At 37.8% G+C, this 19,925-nt stretch overlaps 1 protein-coding gene across 2 annotated transcripts in view; it reads left to right on the top strand.

Annotated features, from left to right (window-relative positions):
* CAV1 (caveolin 1) overlaps nucleotides 1–9,528 on the top strand; it is a 34,289-nt gene extending 24,761 nt beyond the window's left edge. For both annotated transcript variants that reach the window (XM_059074398.2, XM_059074402.2), the window contains exon 3: nucleotides 7,314–9,528. In XM_059074398.2, coding sequence (XP_058930381.1) covers nucleotides 7,314–7,655 — 342 coding nt within the window. In that variant the 3' untranslated portion in view covers nucleotides 7,656–9,528. The remainder of the gene's footprint in view (nucleotides 1–7,313) is intronic.
* The last annotated feature ends 10,397 nt before the right edge of the window (nucleotides 9,529–19,925 follow it).

Raw genomic sequence — 19,925 nt, 5'->3', positions numbered from 1 at the left:
CCAGAGAGTGTGATCTGAGTCTGAAATGGGCCTGAGCATCTGCATTTTAACAAGCATCCTCCCTCCAGTTGATTTTTTTGCAACACTACCCCTATGCTGGTGCATTCAAGACAATATATTCACAAGTCAAGATTCAGTGATGTGTCTTCTAGGTGGAGCTGGCTCTTAGTCTTTGATGCATATCTGGGTAGAAAGCCAAGCACTTCACGGATATGCACTGATAGCACTATCAATTGCCTCAAACTTTTCTAATATTCAGTTTGATATGAATTGTAGAAAGTTGAAAATGTTGCATTTCCTTCTCATATATTTCTAGACTTTGCTCCAGGACCAAATTCCAGGATATTTATATACATTCATTATATACATTTTTCTATAAGCTTAAAAATTGAATTATCTAACAGAAAAATGAGTAATATAATAGAAAATAAAACATGATCATCAAAATAAAGATGGTTTGTTTTAGTCACCTCTAGCTGCATAACCAATGACCCGCAAATTTAGTAGCTCAGAACAACAAATATTTACCACCTAACAGTGTGTCAGAAATCCAAGTGTGACTTAGCTGAGTACTTCTGGTTCAGGGCCTCTCACAGGCTGCAGTCCAGGTGTCAGGGCTGGAGTCATCTCAGAGCCCGACTAGGAGAAGACCCATTTCCAAGCTCACTCGCATGGCCAATGGTAGGATTCAGTTCCTTCCAGGCTGCTGGATTGAGGACTCAGTTTTTCAGTGGCTGTTGGCTAGAGTTCTCCCTCAGTTAACTTCCACATAGACCTCTCCATAGGGCCGCTCACAACATGGTAGCTGGCTTCCAGCAGAGCAAGCAAACAAGAGAGCAAGAAAGGAAGCAAGATGATGCCATGGTCTTTTGTAACCTAGTCTTGGAAGTGACGACCCCATCACTTTTGCCACATTTTACTATTTAGAAACAAATCAATAAATCCAGTCCACACTAAAGGGGAGGGTGTTACACAAAGCATGAATACCAAGAAATGGGGGAGGGGGGATCACTGGGAGTCATCTTAGATGCTATCACAGAATACATGAATTTGCTTTTTCATAGTCAATTTATCATCCTACTTAACACTTTGCTAAAACTAAATGTTAATGTAAAATAAACTCTTCTGATACAGGTTAAGGAGTACATTCTGGGGGTAGAGTCTAGTAGTGTTGAAAAGATATTCTGAGGTTATTAATTGAATTCAGGTTTCTAGATGAGGAGCTGTACAACTACTATGCCAACCAACAGGAAAGAGTGTTAGTTACTGTATCACTTAAGAATGCTCTCTGCTATAGGTAATAGAAAATCTGAAGAGCTGTGGCTTAAAAATAAGAGCATAACGAGAAGTCTAGAGGCAGACAGCTACTGGCATTGTTTCAGTAATTTGGTAATAGTAAAAGCAGCATCTTCCATTCTCTTGGTCTTTTAATTATACATGTCACCTCATGGTCACAAGATGACTTCTCTACACTAAGGCAATACATCATTTTCTAAGTAGGATGAAAGGGGCAAAGGGCCACACCATATACCTCTGTTTCTTTTCATAAGGATGATAAAGCTTTCCTGGAAGTCTTGCCCAGCAGACTTCTACTTAGATTTCATTGGTCAGAATTGGGTCACATGTCTACTCTAAACTGACCACTCACCAAGGAGACTAAGATTACCCTGGCAAGTCTAAACCAACTATAACTTAACTCTGAGATAAAAGAATTATTTCTAAGACCTGAATAAACGAAGATTCATTTGGCAGAGAAGTGGGACTGTGGATTTAGAGCAGGCAACACACGTCTTCTGTAAACATCTTGTTTGTTATTATTTATGTGCTCCATGTGTCCAATACAATGAAAATTTTGTGATTTTTTCACAACTTTCACAAAAGTCTAAAAAGATATCTTCCCACAGAAACAGACGAGGCAAGCATCATTGCTTATTAAATCTCAAATATACTTAAAGTTTCCTTCTTGAAAATTCCTTATTCATAAATAAAATGTCCAAATTTTGAGACAAAAAATGACCCCATGGTTTTTTAATCCTGTGTACATATAAAATGTTTTTAAAATATTTCCATTGCATACATTTAACAAGATGAAATTTTCTGAGACTTACTGTATTAGCCAGCTATTATTAAAACACAATGAGACAGATTGCTTTTCTTGATATCTGCTGATAGATTTTTGTTAACTTATGTTTCCGAAATTATAGCATCATAAGTCAATGTTGCACAAAAGTATTTAATGTCATTTATAAAAATCTAGTTATATAAACTGTTGACTCCTTATAAGGCATCTATTAAGAAACAGAAATATCACTGAAGCATATTTATGCCTTTGATCTTGCAGTCTGCATAATGATTCGGGCCAGAGGCACAACTTGTTCCATAGATTACAGAACAGAAAATCAGTTCTTGGAGAAGCTGCTCAACCTCATCTGAGGCATCCCATTCTAAGAAACTAAATGGCACCTGCATGTCTTGGTTTTTATGTTTGTTTAAAAGCAAATCTCTAACTGCTGTTCTGCTCCAAATCTAGGTGAGCAGATAAAAGTTCTGCTCTGAGCAAGACCTGCCCTTCTATAGAGGGATAAGAGGAGTATGTCCCTGAGGTAGTGGGACGCCGGAGTGACAGCTTTGATAAGGGATAAATCAAACCGATGATGCATGTGAAAGATGAGCACACTGGGGATTGTCAGAAACAGGCATCATCATTCATTCAATGATGTTCAAATTCACATACAAGCCTAGCTGCCTTTTACATTGACTACGGAATGTAGCATCCAGATGACTGAGGATGTGTGGTGACAGCAGACAGCTTTGGAAGAGCCTAGGAGAGTTTCTAAGCCTGAATTCCAATCCTGTGCCTGCCATTAAGTGGGAAAGTATTCTTGATCCAGTCATCTGACAGCTTTGCCCATCGATTTCTCTATCTCAAATGGGACTCCTTTTCTTTAAGGATCCCTTCAGCTTTAAAAACCTATGAATCTGCTAAAGCATTATGCTTTGATTGATGGAATTGTGAACTACCTTTAGATGGAATGACTGATTACTAACAGAACTTTGTTGGGTTCAGTGCATTATGAATACATATCAAAATGTACAATGAGGATATTTTTCAAAATATTCCCTCCAGTTTTCTTCACCCTAGATAAATGTACAGAAATGTCTGTAGTAGTGTTGAGAAAAGGACATTTCTCCTAACCTCACACAGAGATACATTTCAAGTCTATGTCTTAGAAGACAGTGAGAGACTTACAGGAGACCTAGAGATATGAATGGGGTAGGCAGAGAAGGGACCTGAGGAGAGAGATGTAAGTTCCTAGGGAAATTGTGTGGAGGGCAGGGCTGGACCTAGGCCTGGGAATCAGGAAGTTACAGTTCTAATTTCAGCCTTTCCACTGATTCACTTGGGACCTTGAGAATGTCTGGCCCATTTAAATCGTGCCTCAGTTTCCTTATCTGACAATTAGAGAGAGTCCTTGGCTAGGTGCCCAGGATTGTGAGAACATAATGTTCAGGGCCATGGAAATTCAATCAGTACCAAAAATGCAAAACATCCTAGTTACTAGATGTCCAAACTTAAAATGGAAACATTAACAAGAGTAACTCCTTTAATAATCAAAATGTGAATGTTTTAGAAAGCATATCTATATGGGTGAAAATTAAGCGAATAAGGCTACTGAAGAGCTTATAGTCCTAGGGATACATAAGCAAAAAAAGGTCAAACTTGGAGTAGGACAAGTTCCAGTTTTGCCACTTATCATCCTTGTGACCTTGGGTAATTTCTTAACCTCCCACAGTAGCCTCATATGTAAAATGAGAATAACAGCACGCATCTCAGAGGGTTGTGGTAAAGATGATTACAGATGGAAGTTAGTTCGTTTGAAGCATTGATGAGGTTTGAATTCACAGCCATCATATACTTTGCAACTGATAGTTTATCTTATTGCAATTAAAAAGCTTAGTCACCCAGAGCAAGTAATTTTTTTAATGCCATTTATTAAGCATTTACTGTATTGCAATGCTCTATCCCCATGCTAAGCACTTTGCATAAATTTTCTCATGTTCTCCTCACATAAACCTATTACTATTATTGCTGCAGAAATGGAGGTGGAGAGAAACTAAACATTATTTCTGGCTTCATTGTGTTTCCTTAACCTGCCTTATTTTTTTTCTCAGCTGCATCTAATTGGCTCTACTTTTAATATTATTTTAAGCCACTTAAAGTTTTTAAGGCTAAAGCAGCAACTAACTGAATATATTTATATAACATGTTAGTTTTGTCATGTTGCTGTCCACCCCTGGAGACCTGCTCTAAATTTACTTGGATATTTGAGAATAAATAAATCATGCTCACTGCAGTTTCTGGAAAGCACTAAAAAAGCACTAAACTTGCTTTGAAATAATCAACGCAAGTTAAAATAAAGCTTAAGAATTTCCAAAATGTTTATTGAAAAAAGCATTTATATTTATGTTTAGAAAAACTAACTTATCATTAAGATATCTTACACACATGCATATGTTCATAGATCTTCACTAAGGACCAATTGTGTATATATGTGTATGACCTCACTGTAACACGGTCCTCAGAGACCACACTGTGGGAATTCTTACAGTTATCAGAGGGTTAAATTCAGTAAACTCTTTTTTGTTAATGTAACTTTTAATTATGAAATACTATTACTGTCTTAGAGAAAATTTGAAAAATATTTTTTAAGCAATGTTGTATTGAATAAAGAGTCAGTATCTTTCAAACCAGATTAGAAATTCAAATCCACCTCTTATTTACCTGACCAACTTATTAAACCTTACATTTTTCTATGAAATGGGAATAATAAATTACAGAGTTGCTGTAAGTTAAATGAGAACAGTGTTTGATCATGATAGCCAATCAACAAATGTTAGTAACTATCCATTCCCTTGGAAAAGAATCTCTAGGCAGACGTACTTAAATTCTGTTCCATAAAGAGATAGCAATCCTCTGTTCCCATGATGTGCTTACCAGCCTTCTTTGGTAATAGACTATTTTCTAATAAAAAGCAATGGACCCTTTTCTATTGCACACTCAAAATGTATGCACCCACTTCAAGGCATTCATGGACCAACACTGCCCATCCTTTGACTCAGATTAAGAACACCTAATCTAGTGCATTCATTCTGACTTCACCAAATCCTCTTACAAAATAAGGTCATCTTTAAAAAATAAAATTCTTTGGGTACCTTTCAGTTGAATGAAGGAAAACAGCAGGGTTTTATTGTTAATAGCTCTAGGAAAATGCATTATCCGAGCAAAACCCCACAGTAGACAAGTAAACTGCAAAGAAACTTCATTAAAGGACTGATCTGACTTGCCCCATATTTAGAACAGCCTTTGAAAACACACAAGTAAATGTTTACTTCTGAGTCTAGATCTAAATGAAGAAAGAAAACATTAGAACAACAATAAATTTACTGAACTTCATTTAGATAATTGTGGACATACCATTTTTATATATTACATATTCTTAGGACATTGGACAACAGATCAAGAAACAGAATGTTCTAGAAAATAAACCTTAACTATTGGTAAGTATTATGTACTTTTTATGAAAGAGGTTTTATTGTGTTGAATCAAAAGTGGCTCCTTGGCACTGAGAGGCTCCATGGAGTCACCCAAGTCCTAATTCCCTAATCCTGAGATTAGCTGGATTGCTGCTAGCAGTCATCAACTTGTTTGGATTTCAAACTACATTAGATCCCTTCATATAGCTGCCACCACCAAGCAGTTAAGCTGGCTCTGTCCTATTCTTTTGGTGGTAATTTTTTCACCCTATGCTTCAGTTTAGTCTATATAATCCTTCCAGAGGGATAAAAGCTCCTGGGAATTAATTGCTTAAGTGAACACAAACTGTGGGAGAGAACGCTATTTGGGAAAGGGGCCAAGTTTGCATTCTGTCCCCACCATTGCTTTGTGTTTGACTTTAGCAAGTCACCTTCACCTCTCTAAACCTAAGTATCTTCTTTTGTAAAATGACAACCTACCTTCCCAGATTGGTTTGAAACCCCAGATCACATGGGGACAATTCATGTAGAAGCACTTGGTAACTGTTAAGTGCTATGTGACTGCAAACTCATTTGATTACTTCCTAGTGGCCACCAAAAGGGACTAGTACAGGTGTGGACCACTGATGTTTGCATCTGTCCTTATTCAAAACCTTACTGTTTGCTCAATTCAAAAATTAATTTCTCTCTTAACATTTTCTTAACTGCCTTCCTAATTTTCTTCTTGCTTTTAATGTCACCTCTGCTCTCTCTAGCAGGAAAACATGAAGCTCAAAGCTCATCTTAGGCTTTTCTCTCTCCATATCCTTGAAGTAATTAAGTCCTGTGGATTCTTCCTTTAACCTCCTAAAATTCATTATTTATTCTTTTTTCTTTTTCATGGCCTATTCCAGTTTTGGCCCTACCATCTCAAACTTGGGATACAGCAAGAATCTCTCTGCCTTGAGTCTCCTTTCATTTTTTTCTCAGGCTGGACACTGATATCAAATTCATGTTGATAAATGACTTCATTGATTGTGGCTGCATTTCTCTGCTCCAACATCTTCAATAGACCCCCACTGTATATAAAATAAAATTGAATCTGGCCTCAACCCATCTTTCCAGCTGTGGCCACACAGGTCTGTCTGCCTGTGACACTCACTGTATCATCTTTCCTTGTTCCTGGGGCCTTGCTCACTGCATTTTCAAGATCCCTTCTTCCTTCCTTTACAAATCATACCCCATTTTCCAATTCCTGCTCAAGTCCCACCACCCCATGAAGACTTCTTGAATCCTCAGAGCTCACAATGATCTAATTTCCTAAAGATATTCTACCAGTTGAGTGTTTGAAGAGTTGATAATCAGTTATGAACTAACTACCCCTTAACATTGTGTGTGTAGTTGTCTTGGAGTCAATTAACTTAGGTCATGTCATTTACATTTTATTGAGCGCCATGTATACTTATCCATGTTGCTGGGTTTTACTTGAAGGCAGGAATTTTATCATATCCATTTAGTTTCCCTCAGAGCAGCAGTTTTCAACCTTTCACACAGCAAAGAAGCACCTGGAGGACATGTTAGAAAATCTCCTTGATGCCACTCCTAGGGATTTTTGTGGGGCCCAAATCTCTGAATTCCCTACAAATTCCAAGTGAGGCTTATGCTGCTGGGTGCCTTTTAGCATCTTACAAAGAACCTGTACATAAAAGCTAATATATATTTATGCATACTCAGAAATGGTATTTTTTTTCTTTTTTTCTTCTATTTCATGCTCATGTTCTGTTACTTCTTCCTTTTAGATTGATTTTGAAGATGTGATTGCAGAACCAGAAGGGACACACAGTTTCGATGGCATCTGGAAGGCCAGCTTCACCACCTTCACTGTGACGAAGTACTGGTTTTACCGTTTGCTGTCTGCCCTCTTTGGCATCCCAATGGCACTCATCTGGGGCATTTACTTTGCCATTCTCTCTTTTCTGCACATCTGGGCAGTTGTACCGTGCATTAAGAGTTTCTTGATTGAGATTCAGTGCATCAGCCGTGTCTATTCCATCTGCGTCCACACCTTCTGTGACCCGCTATTTGAGTCTATTGGCAAAATATTCAGCAATATCCACATCAACACGCAGAAAGAAATATAAATGACATTTCAAGGATAGAAGTATATCCGATTCTTTTTTTCCCTTTTAATTTTCTTGGTGCCAATTTCAAGTTTCAAGTTGCTAGCAACAATATATGAATGAATTTTCTTGGTTCAGAGCAAAGAAATCACTCAGTTTTCGTAACTATTATTTGTCTCTTCTGAGCTATTTCTTCTATTTTTGGGGTGGTATGAATTTTTAAAACCCATTTAAAATATTTTCCTTACATTTGGATCATTGTTTTATTGGCTGATATATGAACCTATCGTTGAAAGATAATTTGAGAGAAATGTGAAGAACTGAGGAGGAAAAAAAAAGAACTAACAACCTCAAGTGCCTATTCTAAAATGTTGATCATTTTATGGTAAGGGAAGAATTCCAGGCTATTGCCATTGAGTGTACAGGTATGTGGGCAGTTTTCAACCAACTCTTCCCTCTGAACTGTTAGTGAATTGCTGCCATTCACTTTAATGATCCAGTGGAATCTGGTGATCTTTATCAAGTTAGAAAATATAATCTGCACATGATCCGACTAATGCCTTACTCTCTTGAAATTTTAACCTGTGATACTTTCTATGCCTGAATATTTGTTATATAGATGGTGACACCTAAGTGCCTTCCTGTTCTTCAGGTTTTCCTTTTCAAATAGGGTCCACCTCATCAACTTTCATTAGGTCAGCAGCCTCCCTGAAGACCAAAATTAGAAAAATCCATTACTTAGTTCTTCACACTTGTTTCTGACTCTGAGATACAGAATCAGATGAAGTTCATGTCTGCACTTGATGACACAACATCTTTACCCATATCGAGTATGGTCCACATCAGCCCCATTAAACAAATTAAGGTGGATAAATGGGGCCAAGCCCTCTCTGGGCTGGCAGGAGTAGAAGCCAACTTTCCCTGTCTCTCACCAGCTGAATGAGGTCAGCATGTCTATTCAGCTTCGTTTATTTTCAAGAATAATCACGCTTTCCTGACTCCAAACTAATCCATCACTGGGGTGGTTTAGTGGCTGAACATTGTGTTCCCTTTTCAGCTGATCAGTGGGCCTCTGGGGAAGGGCTCATAAAATGGAGGCCATTGTGTGAGACTGTCAGAGTTGTTGCAAATGTGACCCCTTCAAAGTAAAGCACTTGCAACTGTCTGTAATGCTGTGACACACGGCCCCTCCCCCTGCCAGGAGCTTTGGACCTAATCCAAGCATCACTTTGCTCAGAGAGAAGATGGGGGAGGAGGCAGTAATAAAAGATTGAGGTAATTTTGCTGGAATAAATTCAAATTCTTCTGAACTCAAACTGAGGAATTTTACCTGTAAACCTGAGTCATACAGAAAGCTGCCTGGTACATCGAAAAGCTTTTTATTCCTCCTGCTCATATTAAGATTCTTCCCAGGGGGACTTTATTTTTAACCTTCAGTTATGCTTTTATTTTTATTTCCATACACCTGTTGGAATTCTGCTTGTTTTTGTTTGTTTGTTTGTTTTTTGGCCTCTTCCAGTTTTCCTGACACTTTAATTGCCAACCTGTTACTTACTTAGGTTTTTTGCATTTAAAACAGACACTGGCATGGACATAGTTTTACTTTTAAGCTGTGTACATAAACTGAAAATGTACTATACTGAATAATTTTTAAGTGCAAAGATATTTTTATCTTTATATGAGGAAAATCATTTTGGAAATTGCTTTGTGATTCAATCTGTAAACTGTGTATCCCAAGACATGTCTGTTCTATATAGATGCTTAGTCCCTTGTACAAATCAAGTGCTGGTCCAAAAGATTGCTGAAATTTTATATGCTTACTGATATTTTACACTTTTTTATCCTGCATGTCTTGTAAAGTTATAAGTCTGCACAATAAAAATGTTTAACAGTTTGTCAGCTTTATTATTTTTCCTTAAAACACATCTGTATGTGTTGACTTCTGTGGTGTGTGTGTGTGTGTGTGTGTGTGTGTGTGTGTATAATGAGCATATTCATGGTGTGTGTACATATTTGTAGTATGTTTTTAGGGGTGGTGGTCTTCCACTTTTCAAATATTACAAAGTCATTTCGTTGGGCTCTTTCTTCTATAGCCATCAACATTCATGAGTTACTTCAGGTGAAAGTTATAATTAATAAGAAATATTTGGGGGCTTCCCTGGTGGCACAGTGGTTTAGAGTCTGCCTGCCGATGCAGGGGGCAGGGGTTTGTGCCCTGGTCCAGGAAGATCCCACATGCCGCAGAGCAGTTGGGCCTGTGAGCCATGGCCGCTGAGCCTGTGCATCTGGAGCCTGTGCTCTGCAGTGGGAGAGGCCACAACAGTGAGAGGTCTATGTACCACAAATAAATAAATAAGAAATATTTGTTTAGCAGTTTACTCAATGTTTTGTTTTATGTCATCTAATTTGAGCTCCCAACAACTTTATGTGATAGATATTAACTTTCTCCATTGGTAACTGATACATTCAGGGAGGGGGCTTTGCTTTGAATTTTTGCCATTTCTTAACTGGAATTTTTTTTTTTTTTTTTTTTTCGGTATGCAGGCCTCTCACTGTTGTGGCCTCTCCCGTTGTGGAGCACAGGCTCCGGACGCGCAGGCTCAGCGGCCACGGCTCATGAGCCCAGCCGCTCCGCGGCATGTGGGATCTTCCCAGACCGGGGCCTGAACCCGTGTCCCCTGCATCAGCAGGCGGACTCTCAACCACTGCGCCACCAGGGAAGCCCTGGAATTTTTTAAGATGCACATTTCAGAAATAATTTATTTTGGCCTTGGCTAAGTTTACATTAAGAGCTTCTGTATTAGTCAGGGTGCTCCATAGAAACAGAACCAATAGGAAATACATATACAAAATATACATATATGAATATATTAGGCAACTACATATAACAAAAGAGAGAGAGATTAAAGAGTAAGAAACTGGCCCATACAAGTTAAGGAAGCTAAAAAGTCTCCAGGTCTGCAGGGTAAGTCAACAAGCTTGAGACCCAGGAAAACTGATGGTGTAGTTCTAGTCCAAAAGTTGGCAGGCTGAGACCCAGGAAAAGCTGATGTTTCACTTTGAGTTCAAAGGCAGGACAAAACCAATGTTCCAGTATAAAAGAAGTCAGGCAGGAGGAATTCTCTCTTACTCAGGGAAGGATCAGTCTTTTTGTTCTATTCAGTCCCTCAACTGATTGGATGAGGCCCACCCACATTAGAGAGGGTAATCTGCTTTACTCGGTCTACCAATTTACTATTTTTTTAATGTTTTATTTTCCATATTAGTCATCCATTTTATACACATCAGTGTATACATGTCAATCCCAATCTCCAAATTCATCACACCACAACTCCCGCCTCCTGCTGCTTTCCCCTCTTGGTGTCCATATGTTTTTTCTCTACTTCTTTGCCTCAATTTCTGCTCGGCAAACCAGTTCATCTGTACCATTTTCTAGGTTCCACATATATGTGTTAATATACGATATTTGTTTTTCTCGTTTTGACTTACTTCACTCTGTATGACAGTCTCTAGATCCATCCACATCTCTACAAATGACCCAATTTTGTTCCTTTTTATGGCTGAGTAATAGTCCATTGTATATATGTACCACATCTTCTTTCTCCAATCATCTGTCGATGGGCATTTAGGTTGCTTCCATGACCTGGTTATTGTAAATAGTGCAGCAATGAACATTGGGGTGTATGTGTCTTTTGGAATTACGGCTCTCTCTGGGTATATGCCCAGTAGTGGGATTGCTGGGTCATATGGTAATTCTATTTTTAGTACTTTAAGGAACCTCCATACTGTTCTCCATAGTGGCTGTATCAATTTACATTCCCACAAACAGTGCAAGAGGGGTCCCTTTTCTCCATACCCTCTCCAGCATTTGTTGTTTGCAGATTTTCTGATGATGTCCATTCTAACTGGTGTGAGGTGATACCTCATTGTAGTTTTGATTTGCATTTCTCTAATAATTAGTGATGTTGAGCAGATTTTCATGTGCTTCTTGGCCATCTGTATGTCTTCTTTGGAGAAATGTCTATTTAGATCTTCTGCCCATTTTTTGATTGGGTTGTTTGTTTTTTTTAATATTGAGCTGCATGAGCTGTTTATATATTTTGGAAATTAATCCTCTGTCTGATGATTCACTTGCAAATATTTTCTCCCATTCTGAGGGTTGTCTTTTCGTCTGGTTTATGGTTTCCTTTGCTATGCAAAGCTTTTAAATTTCATTAGGTCCCATTTGTTTATTTTTGTTTTAATTTCCATGACTCTAGGAGGTGGATCACGGGATATCTTGCTGTGATTTACATCAAGGAGTGTTCTTCCGGGGTCTTCCCTGGTGGCGCAGTGGTTGAGAATCTGCCTGCCAATGCAGGGGACACGGGTTCGAGCCCTGGTCTGGGAAGATCCCACATGCCACGGAGCAACTAGGTCCGTGAGCCACAACTGCTGAGCCTGCGCGTCTGTAGCCTGTGCTCCGCAACAAGAGAGGCCACGATAGTGAGAGGGCTGCACACTGCGATGAAGAGTGGCCCCCACTTGCCACAACTAGATAAAGCCCTCGCACAGAAACTAAAACCCAACACAGCCAAAAATAAATAAATAAATAAATAAATAATCATATTTTTTTTTAAAAAAAAGAGTGTTCTTCCTATGTTTTCCTCTAAGAGTTTTATAGAGCCCAGTCTTACATTTATGTCTCTAATCCATTTGGAGTTTTTTTTGTGTATGGTGTTAGGGAGTATTCTAATTTCATTCTTTTACATGTAGCTGTCCAGTTTTCCCAGCAACACTTACTGAAGAGACTGTCTTTTCTCCATCATATACGCTTGCCTCCTTTGTCACACATTAGTTGACCATAGGTGCATGGGTTTATCTCTGGGCTTTCTATCCTGTTCCATTGATCTATATTTATATTTGGGGGCCAGTACCATATTGTCTTGATTACTGTAGCTTTGTAATATAGTCTGAAGTCAGGGAGTCTCATTCCTCCAGCTCCGGTTTTTTTTCCCTCAAGACTGCTTTGGCTATTCAGGGTCTTTTGTGTCTTCATACAAATTTTAAGACTTTTTGTTCTAGTTCCGTAAAAAATGCCATTGGTAATTTGATAGGTATTGCATTGAATCTGTAGATTGTTTTGGATAGTATAGTCATTTTCACAATATTGATTGTTCCAGTCCAAGAACAGGGTATATCTCTCCATCTGTTGGTATCACCTTTAATTTCTTTCATCAGTGTCTTATAGTTTTCTGCATACAGGTCTTTTGTCTCCCTAGGTAGGTTTATTCCTAGGGATTTTATTCTTTTTGTTGCAGTGGTAAATGGGAGAGTTTCCTTAACTTCCCTTTCAGATTTTTCATCATTAGTGTACAGGAATGCAAGAGATTTCTGTGCATTAATTTTGTATCCTGCAACTTTACCAAATTCATTGATTAGCTCTAGTAGTTTTCTGGTGGCATCTTTAGGATTCTCTACGTATAGCAGTATCATGTCATCTGCAAACAGTGACAGTTTTACTTCTTTTCCAATTTGTAGTTCCTTTTATTTCTTTTTCTTCTCTGATTGCCATGGCTAAAATTTCCAAAACTATGTTGAATAATAGTGGTGAGAGTGGACATCCTTGTTTTGCTCCTGATCTTAGAGGAAATGCTTTCAGTTTTTCACCATTGAGAATGATGTTTGCTGTGGGTTTGTTGTATATGGCCTTTATTATGTTGAAGTAGGTTCCCTGTATGCCCACTTCCTGGAGAGTTTTTTATCATAAATGGGTATTGCATTCTGTCAAAAGCCTTTTCTGCATCTATTGAGATGGTGATATGGTTTTTATTCTTCAACTTGTTAATATGGTGTATCACATTGATTGAATTGCATATGTTGAAGAATCCTTGCATCTCTGGGATAAATCCCACTTGATCATGGTGTATAATCCTTTTAATGTGTTGTTGGATTCTGTTTGCTAGTATTTTGTTGAGGATTTTTGCATCTATATTCATCAGTGATATTGGTCTGTAATTTTCCTTTTTTGTAGTATCTTTGTCTGGTTTTGGTATCAGGGTGATGGTGGCCTCATAGAATGAGTTTGGGAGTGTTCCTTCTGCAATTTTTTGGAAGAGTTTGAAAAGGATGGGTATTAGCTCTTCTCTAAATGTTTGATAAAATTCACCTGTGAGGCCATTTGGTCCTGAACTTTTGTTTGTTGGAAGATTTTTTTTTTTTTTTTTTTTTGTGGTACACAGGCCTCTCACTGTTGTGGCCTCTCCCGTTGTGGAGCACAGGCTCCAGAAGCGCAGGCTCAGCAGCCACGGCTCATGGGCCCAGCCGCTCCTCGGCATGTGGGATCTTCCTGGACTGGGGCATGAACCCGTGTCCCCTGCATCGGAAGGCGGACTCTCAACCACTGTGCCACCAGGGAAGCCCCCTGTTGGAAGATTTTTAATCACAGTTTCAATTTCATTACTTGTTATCGGTCTGTTCATATTTTCTATTTCTTCCTGGTTCAGTCTTGGAAGGTTATACCTTTCTAAGAATTTGTCCATTCCTTCCAGGTTGTCCATTTTATTGGCATAGAGTTGCTTGTAGTAGTCTCTTAGGATGCTCTGTATTTCTGCAGTGTGTGTTGTAACTTTCCTTTTTCATTTTTAATTTTATTGATTTGAGTCCTCTCCCTCTTTTTCTTGATGATTCTAGCTAATGGTTTATCAATTTTATCTTTTCAAAGAACCACTTTTAGTTTTATTGATCTTTGCTATTATTTTCTTTGTTTCTATTTCATTTATTTCTGCTCTGATCTTTATGATTTCTTTCCTTCTGCTAACTTTGGGTTTTGTTTGTTCTTCTTTCTCTAGTTCCGTTAGGTGTAACGTTAGATTGTTTTTTGAGAATTTTCTTGTTTCTTGAGGTAGGCTTGTATAGCTATAAACTTCCCTCTTAGAACTGCTTTTGCTTTATCCCATAGGTTTTGGATCATCGTGTTTCATTGTCATTTGTCTCTAGGTATTTTTTGATTTCCTCATTGATTTCTTCAGTGATCTCTTGGTTATTTACTAACGTATTGTTTAGCCTCCATGTGTTTGTGTTTTATACATTTTTTTCCCTGTCATTCATTTCTAATCTCATAGCGTTCTGGTCAGAAAAGATGCTTGATATGATTTCAATTTTCTTAAATTTACTGAGGCTTGATTTGTGACCCAAGATGCAATCTATCCTGGAGAATGTTCTGTGCGCACTTGAGAAGAAAATGTAATCTGCTGTTTTTGGATGGAATGTCCTATAAATATCAATTAAATTTATCTGGTCTATTGTGTCATTTAAAGCTTGTGTTTCCTTATTATTTTTCTGTTTGGATGATCTGTCCATTGGTGTACTTGAGTGTTAAAGTCCCCCACTATTATTGTGTTACTGTTGATTTCCTATTTTATAGCTGTTAGCAGTTGCCTTATGTATTGAGGTGCTCCTATGTTGGGTGCATATATATTTATAATTGTTATATCTTCTTCTTGGATTGATCCCTTGATCATTATGTAGTGTCCTTCCTTGTCTCTTGTCACATTATTTTAAAGTCTATTTTACCTGATATGAGTATTGCTACTCCAGCTTTCTTTTGATTTCCATTTGCATGGAATATCTTTTTCCATCCCCTCACTTTCAGTCTGTATGTGTCCCTAGGTCTGAAGTGGGTCTCTTGTAGACAGCATATATATGCATCTTGTTTTTGTATCCATTCAGCAAGCCTGTGTCTTTTGGTTGGAGCATTTAATCCATTCACATTTAAGGTATTTATCGATATGTATGTTCCTATGACCATTTTCTTAATTGTTTTGGGTTTGTTTATGTAGATCCTTTTCTTCTCTTGTGTTTCCCACTTAGAGAAGTTCCTTTAGCATTTGTTGTAGAGCTGTTTTGGTGGTGCTGAATTCTCTTAGCTTTTGATTGTCTGTAAAGCTTTTGATTTATCTGTTGAATCTAAATGAGATCCTTGCTGGGTAGAGTAATCTTTATTGTAGGTTCTTTCCTTTCATCACTTTAAATATATAATGCCACTCCCTTCTGGTTGTACAGTTTCTGCTGAGAAATCAGCTGTTAGCCTTATGGGAATTCCCTTGTATGTTATTTGTTGTTTTTCCTTTGCTGCTTTTAATAATTTTCCTTTGTCTTTAATTTTTGCCAGTTTGATTACTATGTGTCTCAGCATGTTTCTCCTTGGGTTTATCCTGTATGGGACTCTCTGCACTTCCTGGACTTGGGTGGCTATTTCCTTTCCCATATTAGGGAAGTTTTTGACTATAATCTCTTCAAATATTTTCTCGGGTCCTTTCTCTCTCTCTTCTCCTCCTGGGACCCCTATAATGCGAATATTGTTCCATTTAACATCTTCCCAGAGGTTTCTTAGGCTGTCTTCATTTCTCTTCATTCTTGTTTCTTTATTCTGTTCCACAGCAGTGAATTCCACCATTCTGTTTTCCAAGTCACTTATCCATTCTCCTGCCTCAGTTATTCTGCTATTGATTCCTTCTAGTGTAGTTGTCATTTCAGTTATTGTATTGTTCATCTCTGTTTGTTTGTTCTTTAATTCTTCTGGATCTTTGTTAAACATTTCTTGCATCTTCTCGATCTTTGCCTCCATTCTTTTTCCGAGGTCCTGGATCATCTTCACTATCATTATTGTGAATTCTTTTTCTGGAAGATTGCTTATCTCCATTTCATTTAGTTGTTTTTCTGGGGTTTTATCTTGTTCCTTCATCTGGTACATAGCCCTCTGCCTTTTCATCTTGTCTTTCTGTGAATTTGGTTTTTGTTCCACAGGCTGCAGGATTGTAGTTCTTCTTGCTTCTGCTGTCTGCCCTCCCAGTCTACCAATTTAAATGTTAATCTCATCCGAGAACATCCTCATGACAACAACGAGAATAATGTTTGACCAAATATCTGGGTACTCCAGTCAAGCTGACACATAAAATTAACCATCACAGCTTCCAAAAAAAAATTTGCAGAGGGATCTTCTCCTAATTTCTCTCCCCCTGAATCTCCTTTCATGTTGTTAACAGAGTCCCTCCCTTTGCTGGGCTCTCAAGCAAGTACTGAGGCTGATTATTTAGTAACCCAGGCTGGCATTTTTGTTTACCCAGTAAATCCATTACCAGTATGCAATGTGGAGACATGCTTTTGACCATGGCAGCATGTCTGATCTTGACCAAAGTTAAGCCAAAGTTATTCAAGAAGAATCAGTGCAGTGACTTTAAAGAAAAGCTTTTGTACAGCAAAGGAAACCATTGACAAAACAAAAAGACAGCATACTGAATGGGAGAAAATATTTGCAAATGATATGACTGATAAGGGGTTAATATCCAAAATATATAAACAGCTCATACAGCTCAACATCAAAAAAATAAACAATTTGATTGAAAAATGGGCAGAAGATCTGAATAGACATTTTTCCAAAGAGGAAATGCTAATGCCAACAGGCACATGAAAAGGTGCTCAACATCACCAATCATCAGCATTAGGAAATGCAAATCAAAACCATAATAAGATATCACATCACATCTGTCAGAATGGTTATCATCAAAAAGAACACAAATAACAAATGTTGGAGAGGATATGGAGAAAAGTGAACCCTCCTACACTGTTGGTGGGAATGTAAATTGGTACAACCACTGTAGAAAATAGTATGGAGTTTTCTCAAAAAACTAAAAATATAACTACCATATGTTCCAGCAATTCCACTCCTGGGTATATATCAAAAAAAACCCAAAAACACTAACTCGAAAAGAAACACAAACCCCAATCTTCATAGGAGCATTATTTCTGATTACCAAGATATGGAAGCAACCTAAATGTCCACCAAAAGATAAATGGATAAAGAAGATGTGGTGTATATATATATACAATGGAATATTACTCAGCCATATTGACCTGTACACATTGCTCTATTTAAAATATATAGAAAACCAACAAGGACTTACTCTATGGCACAGGGAACTCTGCTCAATATTCTGTAACAACTCAAATGGGAAAATAATTTGAAAAAGAATAGATACTTGTCTGTGTATAACTGAATCACTTTGCTGTATACCTGAAACTAACACATTGTTAATCAACTATACTCCAATATAAAATTTAAAAAATTTTAAATAAATAAATTCACTGCTGTGTCCAAAAAAAAGAATGAAATAATGCCATTTGCAGCAACATGGATGGACCTAGAGATTATCATACTAAGTGAAGTCAGACAGAGAAAGACAAATATCATATGATATCACTTATATGTCATTGAGCAATTTTTTCTTAGGATGGTTTCTCTTTTGTCATTAACTCATAGGATTCTGTCAGTTCCACCTCCAGTTCTTTTAAACTCTTGCCTCATCTCCCCTGTCACTACCTCCGTGTAAGCAACGATCATTTAAATCCTGAACTATCCTAGCTAGTTTTTCTGTTTCCACTCTTGCCCCCTAATCTAATTCACTTGGTCATTTTGCTATACAGCAACACAAACTGTCACATATATGTACAAACACACACAGCTTAAAACCCTCCAGTAGCTTCTTACTGTAACCATTATAAAATCTAATCCCTTTACCAAGGCCCACAGAGTCTTACATGACCCAGACCCTACCTGTCTCTTCCATCTTAGCTCGTACCACCACCACTTTACTACTTGTCCTCCAGACACATTGATCTTTCATTCCCAAGAACATTTTAAGTCCCATCTGGTCACAGGACTTTGCTCAGCTGTTCAATCAGACTGGACTGCTCTTATACCTTCCTCTCTACTTTGCCACCTCCTTCTCATCCTTTAAGTCTCAGCCTTAATATCACTCCTCAGAGAGGTCTTCCATGTCTTCCCTATCTGAAGCAAGTCCTCCCTTGTTAGTCTCTATCTTAGCCTCTTGCCTATTTCCTTCACTGTACATAATATTGAGAAATTATTTTATTTGTCAGTTTATAATTTTTTGTCTTTACCTCCCTTAGGATACAAACTCCATGAAGCAGAGATTTTTACCATAATAGACTTCAATTAGTATTTGTTAGATGGATAGATTGCTGGATGGATGGATGGAGACTATGAAGGCGTGAAGTGCCAAGTTTCCGCTTTACTGCTAATAGTGTCATGAAGAAGGTCACCTAACCCATTGTGAAATAAATTATAGCATTATCAACAACATACTTGCCATTTGTTTTTCTTCCCCAACTTCATTCTTTTCTCCATGATTTTGTTCCCCCATTGAAACTTTCTCTATTGTACCCATTTGAACACTCTGATATGTTGAAACATGAGTTTCCCCTATGAAAATTTTAGCAAGGACTACCATGGATATTTAATATATACATTTTTTCTTACTTGAATAATGGCAAACACATGTTGATACAGTTATTAAGGAAAAAGATGATTTTCCAGCAGCTGTTGACTTCATCAACTCCACTATGTGATGAGTCACTCAAACTTCTACAGAGCTAGAAACTTACAAGTAAGGAAGAGGAATTTTATTATTGTGATGAGAGAGGAGTGGGAAGAGTTAGATATGGGAAAGTGAATAAAATCAACTGGAGTGACAGATTTGATGCTATAGAAAGTTGAGTAATTTATATGTCAAAGGGAAAAAACTATAATCTACCTAGTACTTTAACAGAACAAGTGAAAAACATGTGGAAACTGGCATAAAGGGTGGGGTACTTGCAGCAGGAAGAAGGCAGTCATTAAAAAAAGGTAACAGCTGCCAGTCTGAGCCACTCTATGAATGGGCAACAAAGAAACCTACTCCTCTACTTCATTTGTATTAATATCATGCTAACTATTAATGAGATAATAACTATCCCAGGCATTAGTCAAAGTCCTTTTGAGAGGGTATTTCTTAAGCTCTTCATCACATTGCATGCACTCTTGGAAAAGGTGAGATTTAGTTACCTACCAACTCTAAAACAAATTTCTGTCAACTGTAAAACACAAGTAAGTGCTCTGTGAAATACACAGCACAATGTTCACATTGATGGATATAATTTGGCTTGACACTGACTTTGCATTTTCACTGTGATTTTGTCCTTTTCTTCATTGCCTTTCCTATTGCCCTCAAAATAAAAATAGGTTTCATTTATTGAGCACATACCTTAAGTGAAGCAATATGCTAAGCATTTTACAAATATTCCCAACAACAACCCTATGGCTTATGTGACCTTATCTAAGTCAACTGGATGCCACTGCTCTGTTTTCGAGATCAGAAAACAGAAGCTCAGAGGGGTTAAGTAGATTACTCAAGGTTTCCCAGAAAGTTTAACACCCATGACTATTAGCTCCAAAGCTCTTCTTTATGGAGA

Source organism: Kogia breviceps, chromosome 9 (genome assembly GCF_026419965.1).
Source record: "Kogia breviceps isolate mKogBre1 chromosome 9, mKogBre1 haplotype 1, whole genome shotgun sequence".
Lineage (NCBI taxonomy): Eukaryota > Metazoa > Chordata > Mammalia > Artiodactyla > Physeteridae > Kogia > Kogia breviceps.
Note: the sequence above shows the minus strand (reverse complement) of the source record. Positions and strands in the feature narration are given on the sequence as shown.